We start from the raw sequence: 15612 nt of genomic DNA on the forward strand, positions 1-15612 counted from the left end.
CCCTGTGTGGCCTTGGCAGGGTGGGTGTGCCGCGCCTCATTTCCAGTGTCAACACAACTGGCTTTCTTTTGGGGGGCTAGGGGTCCGAACCCATATACAGAATACAAGAGAATTCAGATCAGCACACTAACTGTGAAAAATAATCTCTTCTAATGAATATAAGAACAAGGATGCTGTCCATCTTAGCTATCGCCTTCCTCCACGTCCCTCCAGTGTGTTCACCCTCCACTGAGTGCAACGAGAGAGCTGGGGCCTGTGAGGTCAGAGGGGCTGGGAACCTGAGATGGGTGCAGGGATTTTTGTTTTTGTTGTTTAATGTATGTGTGTTTTCCTGGGAAAAGCCATTAAGTTTTGCTCCTATTTTAACATATATTTAAAACTTTATTTTGTGTATGTGTGTGTATAAACCTGAGAGTATGTGTGTGCACCCAATGCATACAGGGGCCTGTAGAGATCAGAATGGGGCATCGGATCCCCGAGAACAGGTGATTGTGAGCTGCCATCTAGGTGCCAGGAAGCAGCCCCAGCTGCTTTGCAAGAGCAGGAAGCTGGTTGAACAGCTGGGTCATCTCTCCAGTCCCCCTGTTCCTGTTCTCCTAGGGGCCAGAGGTGGGCGGACTTACTTAGTCACTCCACTACAAAAAATGCTCCTGTCAAGAGCAAGTGGCAAGTGCAAAGAAAAGCCCAGAAATCTATGAGTTTCTTTTCCAAGCAAGGCCCACAATTCCACATCAGGACGCTGGCGGCCAGGTGGGCAGCTTCCGCCCTTCCTTCAGGTTGAACTTTGGGAAGGGGCATTAGATGCAGGATGGGAGACCATAGTCAAGATAACTATGCGCGCGCGCGCAGAAAGACCAAAGGACATGGAAGGAAGAGGGGAGAAGAGAAATCAGCGGGAGAGTGCAGAATGGGGGAGGGAGAGGAGAAGAGAAAGGGAGAACAAAAAGAACAAAAAGAAGGAAGGCAGGAAAGGAAGAGAGGAAAAAAGATGGGAGGGATGTCTGAAAAATGGACTCCTGAAATCAGAAATTATCCAAGAAATTACCCTGTGTTAGGGCAGGAGAGGACGGAAGAACATTCTAAATGGAGCATTCAGAAAACTTGAGAATTTAATTAAGACAGGCCTCTGCGTGGGTGTCAAATGTTATGCCTTTCTATATATTTGCCGTCTGGACCCAGGAGAGCCTGTAAGGGAGATGCGGACTGTGGCACCAGGCTGTGAACGCAGCCCCCGTGCTGTGGAGCTGTGGAGGCGGCTGGCAACTCCCCAGCAGTCACCCACATCTACATAAACAGGAGCAACACAATGAGTGCTTATTGCAAAGCTCAAGTGAGGAGCAATGGCAACTGCATTACGACGGGATGAAGGCATTTGTTTTTAAACCCTATTTTAAAAGAATTCACTGATATTAAGGATAAAACAATTTTTCTTTCTTGTAAAAATGACCATAACTTTTCTTTCTCTTTTTCTTTTCTTAAAAAAAAAAAAAAAGAGATTAACACTTTTTTTCTTAAACTTTAAGAACAACAGAGTCTATTCTATATTTTTAGTTAAGAGAAAATAATTTCTACATTTAGCTAACTATTTAATACTTTGGTTATTTATTTTGCTTTTTTAAAAAATTTTTTAAATTTTTATTAGCTAACAGTATTTACTAGACCTGGGGTCGGGACGCAGTCAAGGCTTTGGGTTCAAGCCCCAGCCCTTCCTTTGAGGAAGTGATACAGGAATAAAGATTGGGGCAGGGGTGGTTCCCTATAGGCCTGGCTGTCAGCATAAAACCTCACGGAAAGCCTACTTAGAGCAGAGTTGCAGGCCTCACCCTGGAGCATTTGTGTCATTGCCTTAGGTGGCATCGAGGAGCCAGTGTGCTTTACAAGTGCCAGGAGTCCGCCCTCTGATCCCAGGCTGGGAAACCCTTGCATCTGCAAGGCCCATCTCCGAGGCTCCTCCCTGCCTCTGAATGTCCTACTCACTAGATTGGGCCATGTAACTTGGCGAAATGACAGAACCATCCTTTGATGTCACAACCTTACTCTAGGGATGCAGCTTTAGAGGTTGGACACTGTGCTCTTCCTGTGGTGTTTACTGCTTAGGCAGCCAATGGCCACAAGGACATTAGCAAATAGAGAGTGACTTCATCAGGACACAGGATCCTCTCTGAGGATCCCACTTTGCACACTCCTTTGAGAAAGCCTGGCCATCTCTATATGAAGAGTCTAAGCAAGTCTTGGCCACGGGCCAAGAGCTACTCATAAAAAATATCTTGTATGGCCTGCTCTCTTTCTCTCTTTTTAAAACTCCACATCCACATAATTTCAGAGGTAATTTGGAACAAATGAATGATTTGGGACGGGGAGGGGAGGAGCAGGGCTGTGGGCCAAGTTTCAGTAGCAAATACTTCTTTCAAAAACTTTCAAAACTACTCGCTGGCGCCTGCACTAGAAACACCATCCACTGTGCTTAACAGTTTCTGGGTGAACTTTGGAAAGTGAAATGTGAAATTTTCAAACTGTAAGGAAGCTTGCAGTCCTACATTTTTTGTGCCATCAACAGATTTGGCGCTTATTTATCTGATTTTTCTTTTCAAGCCAGCTCACGAGAGAGCTCAATGAGAACACGCATTTCTGACACGACACATTACAAGTTACTTATCTCCCTTAAAATTCTGCCTTTCCCCTCCTTCCGTGCTTTGAAATTAGTTGAAATACATTCTATTTAAGGATCAAAGAGTTGGAGCTAGAGAAATAATCATTTTTCTCCCGCTGTCGCCGGCACCTGCGACGATGTTATTAAGCAGTCATTTTCTGCATCGCGTGGAGTGTGACACAGCCCTCCCCTTCCAGTGAGACGAAGGGATCTGGGAGTCTTCACATTTCCTCATGGGGTGTGTCAGGTCTGGGGTGGAAACAGGGTCAACAAGTTAAAGATCAAGGTTGACTCTGCCACACGCTGGCTCTGTGATCTTATGAGTCGCTCAGGCCTTCTGAGTTTTTGCTGTGTCAAAACTGTAGTGACATCCATCCTTGGTAACAGGTAAGTGTTTGGTGGGATTAATGAGACAAGCCGCTAGCCTGGCCCTGTAAACATGTGCACCCTGCCGGGCCCAGGGTTTGGTATCATTCTCAGTGCTTCCTTGACCTGGGTATGTGGCGAGCTGTCTCTTTCCTTACCTTTTATCCTCCCCTCTCTCTAACTCTTTAGTCTGCTGGGATGCTTGACTTAATGAATGGCCTCATGAACGGGGGTGGGGGGGGTGGGGGGGGGACTGTGCGTGAAGTAAACAATCCAAAGGCTGATCTAAGAAAAGGTACCCCATCTGTCTGTCAAAAGGCTGGTGGCCTGGGGAATGTAGCTTAGTAGCCAAGTATTTGCCCAGTGTGCGTGAGGCCCTGGCTCCCCTTCTTGGTATGAGAATGAATGAATGGATTAGTGAGTGAATGAATGAACAAATTAATATCAAATAAATGGTAGTGGTAAAGTGTGTGCCTAGCAGGCATGAGGTTCTGGGTTTGAGCCCTAGCACTGAAGTAAAAACATAAACAAGATAAATAAGACAGCAAACAAATAAAAGCTGGGTATGAGTCAGTCACTGCATGTGTGAAACTTCTAAAACTATTCATCTTTTAAAGGTCCACTTAGTGAGAAAACTCAGTAGGCACAAGCATAAGAAAGATGGGCAGAATTCAGGTGGAGCCAGGGGACCAGCCACATGGTCACACAACTCCTGATTCTCAGAGGCCATCTTCTTTGGCATGGTTGAAGTCCTGTCAGGGTCACAGGTAGCGTTTATGAAAACGCTTTAATTTTGTTCCTTGTGGTTCTGGGGGTTGAACCCAGGTCCTGGAGCACGTTAGGTAGGTGTGCTGTCACTGAGCGACTCGTTCAGGCCTGACAAATCTTCACAAGCAAGGAGGAGGCTGAAACTCTGAAGGACAAAGAATATAAGTCCTTTGGAGCCTGGGAAGGGTGGGTAGGAGGCAGTCACCAGGATGGGGCAGGAGGACAGGCCTGAGTGGGGCTCTGAGAGCCCCGGGGGTGGGAGAGGCCCTCTACGACCTGGCAGTTTTACCCAGTGCTCAGCCCTGCTGAATTCTGCCTAACACACTCACAGAAACAAGGAAACAAAACTCTACCATATAAAGCAAAGAAATAAAAAATACAAGCTACACAACCCCAGACTGCGCCTCTTGGACTCTACCAGCTAGGTACAAAGAAAGCTTAATGTCTTCTAAGTGTGAGGGACACAAGACACCTGGAATAGAGAGTGGGTCTCAAGTTAGTCCAACTTCCTTCAGGGACAACAGGAGGCAGAGGACACTGAAAAACCTAAAGCCAGGGCCTGGCCAGGGATTCACTGTGTCACTGATAGCTCTGCGCCTCAATTTTCCTGTCTATAATGTACTTCCTGGTTGTAGGTATTCTATTGTTGCACACAACCAAATAGGACAGAGCAGCACGGCCCTGTTATAGTAAGATCAGAGGTGGACACTGGCTCGGTATCAGGGAGGTCACCTGTAGCAGAGCGCGTAAGTCCAGGTACGCCTGAGGTGGGGTGTGGAGTAGACTGCTTCCCATCAGGCGTGTTGGAGGCTGGAGCTGCACTCCTTTATTTTTATTCCAAGCACACCTACTATGAGGTGAACAAGTCAGTGGCTGGAAACTGCCTAGGATGCAGAACTGTTGGGCTTCAGTGACAAGCTAGCGGATCATCTAGTGCTAAGCCACAAAACCCTCCAGAGTTCAGTGGCGCTGATTCCCATGCTCAAACCAGCCAAGGCTCGCATCTACCCAAGAGGGTAGAGCTAGCTCCAACACATCTCTCTAAAGATGGAGAACTGGGGCTGGGAAGGGAGATGCTGAAGCTCTCAAAAGCTGGAAGCACAGCAGGGTACCAGTCTCACTGCCTCCCGGGGAAGAACACGCCACCAATCAGAACATCACTTGTAAAGACAGGATGGGTGGCAAATACAGAAGAGTGTGGCCCAGTTAGGGGTAAAGGTCGAGCTGCTCTCACTCCTCAAACCAAAAGAAAACGGGCTTGTTTAAAGAAACAAAGGATTTATCATCAGAAAAAAAGTGAGGGGTGGAGGGGCTGAAAAGAGAGTCTGCTAGGTAAACCACTGATATAAATAAGAAAATAAATAAGCTGTCACTTGACTGTAACCTTTCCCAGTGATAATTCTCCTGAGTGTGCTGTTATCAGGATTGACAAATATTTGCTGCCGGAATCATTACGTGAATGAATACCACAATGAAAAAGATTTTAAGGCCTCAATTCTTTATTTAAACATTCTGATTTCTTCCCCGGGGATATTCGGAATTTATGTTGCTAATTATTTCCAAAATAATGTTACTTCTGCTAAATAAACATCTCTTTTTTTTTCTCCTCCTTTAATAGGAATTAAGCATTTAAGTGCCCTCAAGGGTTATTCCTACGAGACATTTTCTGCATGCTAGCAAATGAACCAAAGGCTAATATGATACATGGTAATTATAATACTCCTGGCCAAGAGACGTTCTTCTATGCGTAAACGTTTCATGGACCCAGCACCATGCAATGACACCTGCAGAGTAAATTCCTGTCTCCATGAGCCCTAGGGGAACCTAGCCACTTCCCGTTAACAAGAGCCTCTTGCTTTTGTACCTTGAATGGTGCTTCAAGAGACCAGCATCCATTAGAAGTAAAAACAGCCCTGAATGACAGACACTGGCACTATGTGCTGAGAGGAAGCATTCCTGAGCTCCTCAACCCAACATGCACAGCCATCACCAGGCTTACCTCAGTCAGGGACCTGCTGGGGCAGAAGCTGCCAGTCTAGAAGGAAGTTGGGTTACGCCTACTAAACATGAGAGAAGACACTCCGTTTTACCTCGCTCTCTGGGGTGGGAGATGGCGTCACAGAGCTGAGGGACCCTTTCCTAGAGCCCTGGAGGTCCACGGGGATGGAGACAGGCTGCTCCCACTGAGTCGCTCCTGTTGGGATGTGCCAGTAATAGGTCCCAGCAATGTCGTTGATCCTTTTCCAGCCAGGCGGCAAATCCGGATCCGTCTGAAACGAGTGATCGCTCCAGATATCTGCTGGGAGATGGGAAAGAAGAGAGGATTTTACTAAAAGAGAAAAAAGAAGGAAGCTTCCAGCAGTCAGGTGAACCTCGCGCACGGAAACATCTTCACTGAGCTGAGAAGAACTTACTATATAAAGTATGGTAAAGTGTGTGAGATAGAAGGAGACAGAAAGAACTGGAAAGGGTGGTTGCCACCTGTGAAGATGGGTGTAAATACCTCATTATCAAGTCACCCCATGCCTGCAAGAACCCCAAGCTGAAACTCCATGAGTTTTAAGCAACTGCGCAGGCGCACGCCACACGCTTACACGCAGAGCCTCCTGGATGCTGTCAATCAGGAAGCCCGACTGGTTGGCACTGCCTACCCTTCCTGGCTCTAAGTCTTAAGTTTCTGCAACCATTTTTTTTTATAGTTAAGCGCTGTGTTTGCATCTAGACACCCACAGAGGAGCAGTGTCTTTTTCAGGACTCTAGGACTATGAATTGCATACTTTTAGGAAAAGCAAACTGAGACAAATAGCTGTGGAACTCAACAAAAGACTAGACTGGCTTTAAAACTGGGCCAGTAATGTAAACACATAAGAGACGGTGGGAGTGACAGGCGATACAGAACGGTGGCAAGCAAGGCAAACTGGCAAGCATCTGCAAAGTCTAAAGACACTCAAACCCAATAACTCTTAAGCACCATTGGTGCCAATTAAAATTTTCCCCTTGGCACAATTTCAGGCACATTTAACCTATCTAAGTATTTACTCAGTTTACTGAGTAATTAGTTGCTTAAAAATTTTTTTTTCTTTGTGGGGCCAGGGAACCATTGGTGGGGAGTAAGGGTGGGGTTGGGGGTGGGGGAGGGGAGAAGCTGGCTCAAAGCAAAGGTGGGGTTGAGGCATGTCCAAACCCTGGGAATCTCACCCTAAGATTGGCAGGAGTAGGATCAATCCTCCCCTGCCTGGGGCCTGCATGCCTAGGCCCAAGTATTCCTGTGCTCCCATCTTTGCCCTCCTGAGGAGACCACATAGCCTGGCAGCAAGGTTAAACTACTTCTTCCCTTAAAAGGTCATGTCCCTAAGCATCTGAAATTCTTCCTTATTCAAATAAAGCATTCCCAGCACCCTGGTCCTGATGATGTACACTCCCACAGATAGCCCCTACTCACTCCCCAAAGATTTAAGGAGCCTTTGTTCCTCCCAGTTAAACAAGCTATCTCACTGAAGCCTGCATCTCAAGAAGTCTATTTCTGCTGCACTCAACTGCCACCTGAGGTCTCCAACTGCACATGAATGGGGGGGAGGTTGGTGTGGCAGGTGGGGGGGAGGGAGGGAGGGAAATAGGATGGAGCCCAAACAGCACTTCTTGTTCTTAAGTTGAATACTAAAGTAATAAAAAGTGCAAGAGAAAAGAAGTGGAGTGAGAAATTCAGAGGTAGAAAGATCAGGGAGAAGCTAACTGTGTCTGTAGAAGTGAGCCCTGTTCTGTCCTAAGGGTTAGGCTTTTGTTTTGTTTTGTTTTGTTTTTTTGGTTTTTTTCCGAGACAGGGTCTCTCTCTATTGTTAGCCTTGGCCATGCCGGACTTGCTTTGTAGACCAAGCTGGCTTCGAACTCACAGTGATCCACCTGCCTCTGCCTCCCAAGTGCTGGGATTAAAGGCGTGAGCCACCATGCCCGCGCGCGGCTCTCTCTCTCTCTCTCTCTCTCTCTCTCTCTCTCTCTCTCTCTCTCTCTCTCTCTCTCTTCTCCCTCTCTCTCTCTCTCTCTCTCTCTCTACCTCTCTCTCTCCCTCTCTCTCTCTCTCCCTCTCTCTCTCTCTCTCCCTCTCTCTCTCCCTCTCTCTCTCCCTCTCTCTCTCTCTCCCTCTCTCTCTCTCTCTCTCATTGTACATCACTGTGTGGTGTGGGCATGCATCACTGAAACTGTTGTTATAGGACAGAAGAAAAAGAGGAGGCAAACAAAAGAGGCCAGCCAAGCCCATGGGCACAGACAGACACCCACACTGTTGCTGGTGCCTCGGCATTTACTCTTTTCATTTCAATTTGCCAGAGGCAAAACTGCCTCAAGTTTCAAATTATGGCGGAAACATTGCCCTCGACCCATGGGGAAATTGAGCATAACTATGTAATTCCAAGTTAACAAAATTCGCAGAATATATCCCCCTCCCTGTTTCCTGCCCCCTTTTAGGAGGTAGAAGGGTTGTTTCTGACATCCCTTTGTTTTTAGCATCTCAACTGGGGCAAGGAAAGTAAAATGCAGAGGACTTAAGTTGGAAAAATCTGGAGTGTGTGAATGGCCTTGAAGGGTCTCATTCTATGGCTGCCAGACAAAGAGGTCTGGGGTAAACATGGGAGGGGATGGAAGGGCGCCTGCTCTGCCTCTGCAGTCTGCGAGGTCTATACACTTACACTTGAGAGTGGGGAAACAGGCACACACACCATCAGACTATGAACTCATGCTAGGCCAAGGGCAGAGTGCAAGGTCGGTGGCTTTAAAGCCATGTCGCTACCGAGAGTGTGTGAGGGCAACTGTGCACTACATGACAGGAAGAGAGCTGTTCTGTATTGACCCCAAACATACTACATTGGTTCGTATTCCAATTTCTGCCAAGATCATGTTGGGGAAGTACTTGAAAGGGTGCGGGGCTCATTCTGTTGCTAAAAATGGCTGATGATAATGTTGGACAAAGCTCCACAGTCATCGCCGACACCCTGTCCAGAAGCATCCCAAACTCATATAAGGGTCAAGTGCTGGGAAGGCAAGAAGACAGTGAGCTATTTCCCACACACGCAAAACAGGTTCTCGATGGTGGTTGGATGGATGGAGGAGCGAATAAGGGAGAAAAAAAACCTACTGAATGAATTAGGTCTTCCAATAGTAAACTTGGCATCTGCCAAAAGAGGAACTCTGAAGAAACCAGCTCTGTCCACTGCCACAAAGCAGACCACTGATATTTGTGCAGGGTCTGTGTCTGTGCCCTTCAGTGGCAGAGATGACTGCCCTCACAGGGAACTGCAGAGTCGACCAGCTGTCCACATCAACACCTGCAGGTTCCACGTTTGTGGGTGAGTGATTGGGAATCACATTCACTTTGACAGATCTGCTGGGAGGCTTGAGATCACAAAGGGATGCTCTTAGTCTCCAGGGGGAGAGTATTCTAAACCATGTCAGCAACAGAGAAATTGTTTTTCCTTGGATGGGTCACATGCCACAATAACCTTGGATGTCAGAGCCAGCATTAGAATACAAAAAGCACGCCAGGGGATGCCATCTGCTTTCCACTTTCAGAACGGGCACCAAGACCAGCTGTGTGTGGGTAGGTAGGTGGGTGGGATGTCTCAGTGGAAGATGGGTATGACAGTGAGAGTGGCAGAATATACCAGAACTGTCCCGAGTACTTCTAGCATCTCAAGTCGCAGGACAACATTCTCACACAGCCACTAACGTGGCAAACACTAAAAAGCACTACACTTGGGGCTGCAGAGATGGCTCAGTGGTTAAGAGCACTGCCTGCTCTTCCAAAGGTCCTGAGTTCAATTCCCAGCAACCACATGGTGGCTCACAAACATCTATAATGTAACCTGGTGCCCTCTTCTGGCCTGCAGGTAAACAAGCAGACAATACCGTATACATAATAATAAAATAAATCTTAAAAAAACAATCACTACACTCAGGGTAGGCAGGTCAAGCAACAAGAACTTGTATACATTATATACACTTGTATACACTAGAGGGTAATTTTAACATAAGCATGAAAGCAAAAGAATATTATTAAATAATAAAGAAGTTATCGCTACGTCATAGCCCAGCAATTCCACCCGTGCTATACTTCCTAGCAAACCCACACATGTGTGTTAGGTGTATTCAGATCACAGTAGCAACATTAAAATGGCCCCGGACTCAAAACAATTCAGACCTCCCTTTATAGAAGAATGAGAAAATTACAGCAGAATAAATAAGTAACAAAAACGAGCCACGTACAGCTGTACACAGCACTACAAGGTTCACGGCATGCCACTGATGAAAAGGAGGACAACAAAAGACACTAGACCCACTACACTCCCGTTCAGAGAGAATCCAACCACTAATTATTTAGTGATAGACATGAATGGCTTAAACTGCCGAAAATGCAAACACACAGTTCTCACATACAAAAACACAGGCTGATGAATAGCCGAAAGTGTGTGTGTGGTGTGTGAGTGTGTGTGCGCGCGCAGGTGTGTGTGTGAGTGTGTGGGTGGGTGTGGTGTGTGTGTGTGTGCGTGTGTGTGTGTCATGTGTGTGGTGTGTGTATGAGTGTGTATGGCTGTGTGGTGTGTGCTGTGTGTGTGTGTGTGAGTGTGTGTGTGTGTGTGTGAGTGTGTGTGTGTGTGTGTGTGTGTGTGGGTGGGTGGCTGGGGTGTTGGAGAAAGGCACACTCCAGGTCTTCCATAGTCTACAAAATTCCATTGGTGGTGACAGGGATGTTCCCTTTATGGTTATCTATTAATCTGTACGCTTAACAGATATTTTTGAATGTATATTTTTCACAAGCAGAAATAGAGGCTGGAGAGACAGCTCAGTTGGTAAAGTGCTTGCCACCTGGAGCATGATTCAAAGTAAGCACATGAGAGGTGGGTGTGGCAGTGTGTGCTTGCAACTTCATGTCAGCACTGGAAAGCAGGCACGCACGCGCACGCGCGCGCGCGCGCACACACACACACACACACACACAGAGAGAGAGAGAGAGAGAGAGACAGAGACAGAGAGACAGACAGACAGACAGACAGACAGAGGCAGAGAGAGGCAGAGAGAGACAGAGAGAGACAGAGAGGCACACACACACATGAAGTTAGCCAAGTCAGGGTATTTTTGGAATCTAAAAAGATCAAAACAAAAAACAAGGTGTTCACTCAAGACTCTGAAGGCTCCAGAGTGGGGACCAGTCAAGCAGCCCAGCAGCAGCCCCATCGGGAATCGGCGGGAACACCCTGGGGATCATCTTATCTGGCTCAGCCATTCACTATTTGAACGGCCCTGGACACCAGGTAACTCCTTAGAACCTCAGATGTTTATCCGTAAAGTCCAGATCAGGCTAGCAGCTGCCTCACTGGGCCCTGTGCCACCACTCAGACCTGAGTAGGACATGGCCCGGAGCGCTTACCTGCGTGTGACCTTGCAGCCTCTCTTGTTCCCATGCTATGCTTCAGCAACACAGGAAGACCCAACTCCCTAAGGTTCCCCCACTTCAGCACAAAGAAAAATGCCTACTACAGAAATCACTGGTTCCATGAATGAGGAAAATATTAAGATTAAACTCCTGGGACTTGTCAGTGGAGAAATCACCCCAGTTCACTTCAGTGAGGGCCGCTTGAGCCAAAGCCAGAGCCTCTCCCTGCTCTTCTGGCCACTCTTGTGGCTTTCAAATCTCTCTCTCTGTCTCTCTCTCTCATCTCTCTCTGCCAATGGGAAAAAAAATCACTTCATAACTTTAAAAACAAACATGTCTCACTTAAGGCATAGCCCATGCGTGTGCTACACTTTCCTTAAGCTTTTCTCAAACACAGCTCAACCCCAAATGAAGGCAGTAGCTCTGTCCATGTTTTAGTTTCCTCTATGGTCTGCAGTCTCTGTTGGTGAAAAGTCGTGTACTCTCCACTGCATAAAACATGACTTGGCTGCATTTAATGCTCAAGGCAAACCCAGCCTGAAGGCAAGGCCAGATCCGGGCCTTTCAGGCAGTAAGCTGCTGTGACATCATAGATGCTAAGACGATTAGTGAGGACACTGAGGCAGGCTGGCTGTGGCTCGTGTGGCCTTTATTGCAGGGGCCCAGGGCATGTCCACGGCTGCCCTCAGAGGAAGGTAGAATTGTTATCCCTATCTCAAAGGCTTGCAGAGGACAGGAGACGGATTTAAACCAAGGAAAAAGTATGTTCTGATAAAAAACAGGATCAATTTTTTTAGAGACCTAAAAAAAAAAAAAAAAACCAAACAAACAAACACCAAAACCAAAAACCACCAGCACTGATAGCATGGGGAGGAGGGGTAATAAAAACAAAAGGATCAGAAAAGAACAGAAAACAGTGGTACAGGGTTCAGATGATGAGACAAGCTGCCCACCTGAGCACGGCCAGGAATCGAGTGGGACACCGAGACTCTCCACGGATGCCTGGCCCGAGCCCCCACCACCAAGCATTCTGGGTCCATGGACATGAATACTCTTCTAATGCCAGCTCTCCCTGAAGTGCCTGCCTCCCCCGCTCAGTCCTGGCAATACAGCAAGGCCACTCCAGCTGGCACATCTTGCTAGACGCGCAGAAGAAATCCCACCCTCAGACACACCAGGAAGCTGACACCTGTGATGCTTCTCTCCTTTCCACCACCCCTCCATCCGTCCCTCCGTCCATTCCTCTGACCGTCTGTCCCTCCCTTCCTCCATCCCACTGGAGCTTGTACCTAGGATGCTTTCTCCCAGTTCCTGGGTTCCTGTCATCACGGAAGCTCACTGAAGTCAGTCACATGCTGAGAGGAGACATGGCGGGGCAAGAGCTGAGAAGCCACAGGTCTCTTTTGAGAGTTAGTCTGTGGTTCTCCCTTGCCTATATTTTATTCTTTTTTTTTTTCCCCCCAAGCAACAGGAAACAGGAACTGGAAGTCGGAGAGTAAAAATAGCAGGGCTGATGGCCGCACAAAGTCCCTCTTGGCCCGAAAGTAACATGCTTGGCATGAAACAAGAAACCCATTTATGAGCAGCGAGGACCCACCCACCCCAGCTACCTCAGGCACCAACACCAACATGTAGGCCACAGGGCTCCACCTGGCCCCTCTAGGGTCTTCCCAACCCTAAGGACCTGCAGGGCTAGGAGCACACTTGCCTGGCATCCCTCTCTCCTGTCCTCTCTTTGAGGAGCCCAGGGAGGGACCAAAGGAAAACAAATTAGCACGGACCGCAGCTAGAAGCATCCTCTCCTGTACAGAGGACAGAGCAAGCATGGATGGCGGAGCGGGGAGTCTATATTTAGCAAGGTCTGCACTGCTGGGCACGGCCCATTTCCCTGAGGTCTTAGGACGGCCTTTGCCACCACTGTGTGCCCAGTGCTTCCACTGTGTGTGGTGGTGAGGGAAGGCAGATGAAGGTATCCCACAACCATTTCCTGTCTAGCCCGAGCCAGGCTATGCTTTAGAGCCAGGGGCACAGGTATGATTATAGTAGACAGGGTGCTGCTCCTGTGACAGAAGCCAAGACTCCTCTGAAACATCCAGGTTACCTGGTGGCCTGGGGCTATGCCCAGAGTTTCCAGCCCTGGTGGGAGGAGGCCTGAGGATTTATTTACATCTGTCAGCCCCATGGCTTATCCCAGATTCCTCAGCTTTTGAGAATCACTGGTCTAGGAGACCAGGAAGCACAGCCATTACTCCCTATCAAAGCAGGCTGTGCTGGCTAGTTTTAGATCAACTTGATACAAGCTAGAGTCATTAGGAACGAGGACGGTGCCCCTACCAGACTGGCCTGTAGGGCACTTTCCTAATTGATGACTGATACAGGAGGGCCTGCGGCTCATTGCAGATGCTGTCACCCCTGGCCAGGTAGTCCTGGGCGCTGTAAGAAAGCAGGCTGAGCAAGCCACGGCTGGGGGAGGTTCCAAGCAGCCAGCAGTCACTGCTTAGAGTTTGGTGTGAAACCTTTTGTTAGTCAAAGAGACTGACAGAAGGACTGGCCCTGACAGGGGATAAGCCCCAGAGGGTCTAAAAGCTATGACTCCCCAGAGTCCTGCCGACCCAGCAGCCACTGACACAGAAGAAAACTTCCTCTAAACGGTTTCAAGCCTCTTATATTTCTTGATATCAACTTTTAAGACAGCGTTGAGACCACAGTTCCTCTATCATAGCCCTAGGAAAACCACTGTGAACTGAAGTGAGCTCTCTGCAGTACTGTAAGTTACAGTTAAACCCTTAGCAGTTAGAGGGGGGTGTTAATGTCCTTTGCTTTTCTGCGTATTTTCTCTCAAATATTTACTAGGAATATATATATTTTTAAATGTCTAAAGTAAGGGGATATTTATAGTTGAGGGTTTTTTCACTAAGTTGAAGGACTATTCCAAACAGTGTGCTCCTTCATGAAAATAAGGCTTCTGAAAGGCTGCCGTGGACAAGCTTTGCATTTTCTTTTTCCCCCAAATTAAAAAGGCAAATTTCCTTTAAATTAAGGTAACTAGATAACATCATCCATCTAGTCTCATGGAAGTTCAGATATGATAAACCTTCTGAGAACCGACTGGCTCGACAATTTTTCTTTCTTTTCCTTCCTTCCCTCCTTCCTACCACCAAGCCACCCTGCACCCCCACCCCATGCCTCTTTAACCAGGGGATGGCTATGCCATGCAGCTAAGTCCTCAGTGAAGCAGAAATGAGCTGGGTGAGACAGTGTGTCCGCCTCATCCCTAAGACGTCCTGACGTCGAGTACGCCTCTGTCCTATCTCCTGCTCCTGAGAGTCTGAGAGAACAGGACGCCTGACACTGGTGCAAGACAGAAAACAAGTGATCCTTTCTAGTCTCAGGTTGTTAACCAAAACCGAAGCCGCATGCCCAGGGGAACTCCCCAAACTTCAAGAATAAAGGTATGAAATGTAAAAGCTAATAATTATCCAAACGGATAATGCACATTTATGAATATTCACTCACCCAACCAAACCCATACACATCTGAATATATTGACCTGAATATATATGTAACCTATGATCATCAGTAAGTCCTAAATCCCCAAACACACAATACAACACACATAGATTTTTCCTTCTAGTCAGAAAAGGAGATGGGCAAATAAAGTCCTGAGATGCTGTGTGCTAAGGTTTGAAGGCCTCCGAGGCTCACAGTTTAGCCTGTGGTGTGATTCTGCACACTACGCTGCCTCCAGGAGGTGGGGCCTGGCTAGTGGGAGTGGGGCACATGGAGGAATCTTCAGTGGTCCCAGCCAGTGAGAATTAGAAGCTAAAAGCATGATTTCTGTTTCCTGTATGCAAAGCATCTAATAAGGCATAGTCTATGACCACTGTTGAGAAGCCTCAGGCTTAAGGACCCTCCTTCCTCCAAACTGTTAAAATACAAGCCTTGAACCAATGATGAGCCATCATTTTACTTTGAGAAGTGTTAGGGGAAAACTGCATTGGCGCCAACAAACCTAAGTCTAGGCGTGACAATGGATGCAAAATGCACTTCAGGGACCACACGATTAAAATCAGCAATATGTTGGTAATTTTTCAAAAGTCAAAAGGCTGAGCCACATTTATATAACAGCTCCAGGTAGTCCACATTGCATTTTTTTCCCCAGTTGCTATCCAGCACCCTCACCTAGTGACTGACAGCAGGACCCCATGTTCAACACCAGGCAGGCGCGTGGGGGAAACCAGCAAACTTGCATTTGGGTCTTTGTCTTCAAGTTCAGGTATTTAATACGGGATGTAAGGAAGAGCTCGGGTGGCAGAAATCAAGCAAATGCCACCTGCAAATCCCATCCAGAAACCATGTCCAGCGGCTACCTCCTTTGCCAGCCCATCCTTATGAACACATTTCC

General features: G+C 47.5%; 1 protein-coding gene across 9 annotated transcripts in view; it reads right to left on the minus strand.

The window, feature by feature from the left end:
* Apbb2 (amyloid beta precursor protein binding family B member 2) overlaps positions 1-15612 on the minus strand; it is a 315732-nt gene that overhangs the window by 96440 nt on the left and 203680 nt on the right. For 6 of the 9 annotated variants that reach the window (XM_051165209.1, XM_051165207.1, XM_051165210.1 and 3 more), the window contains one exon: positions 5875-6083. In XM_051165209.1, coding sequence (XP_051021166.1) covers positions 5875-6083 — 209 coding nt within the window. Of the gene's footprint in view, positions 1-5874; positions 6084-12496; positions 12613-15612 lie in introns of those variants that run through there. The other 3 variants (XM_051165211.1, XM_051165212.1, XM_051165208.1) reach the window with 3 other exon arrangements.

The sequence above is a fragment of the Acomys russatus genome, chromosome 22 (genome assembly GCF_903995435.1).
Source record: "Acomys russatus chromosome 22, mAcoRus1.1, whole genome shotgun sequence".
Classification (NCBI taxonomy): Eukaryota; Metazoa; Chordata; class Mammalia; order Rodentia; family Muridae; genus Acomys; species Acomys russatus.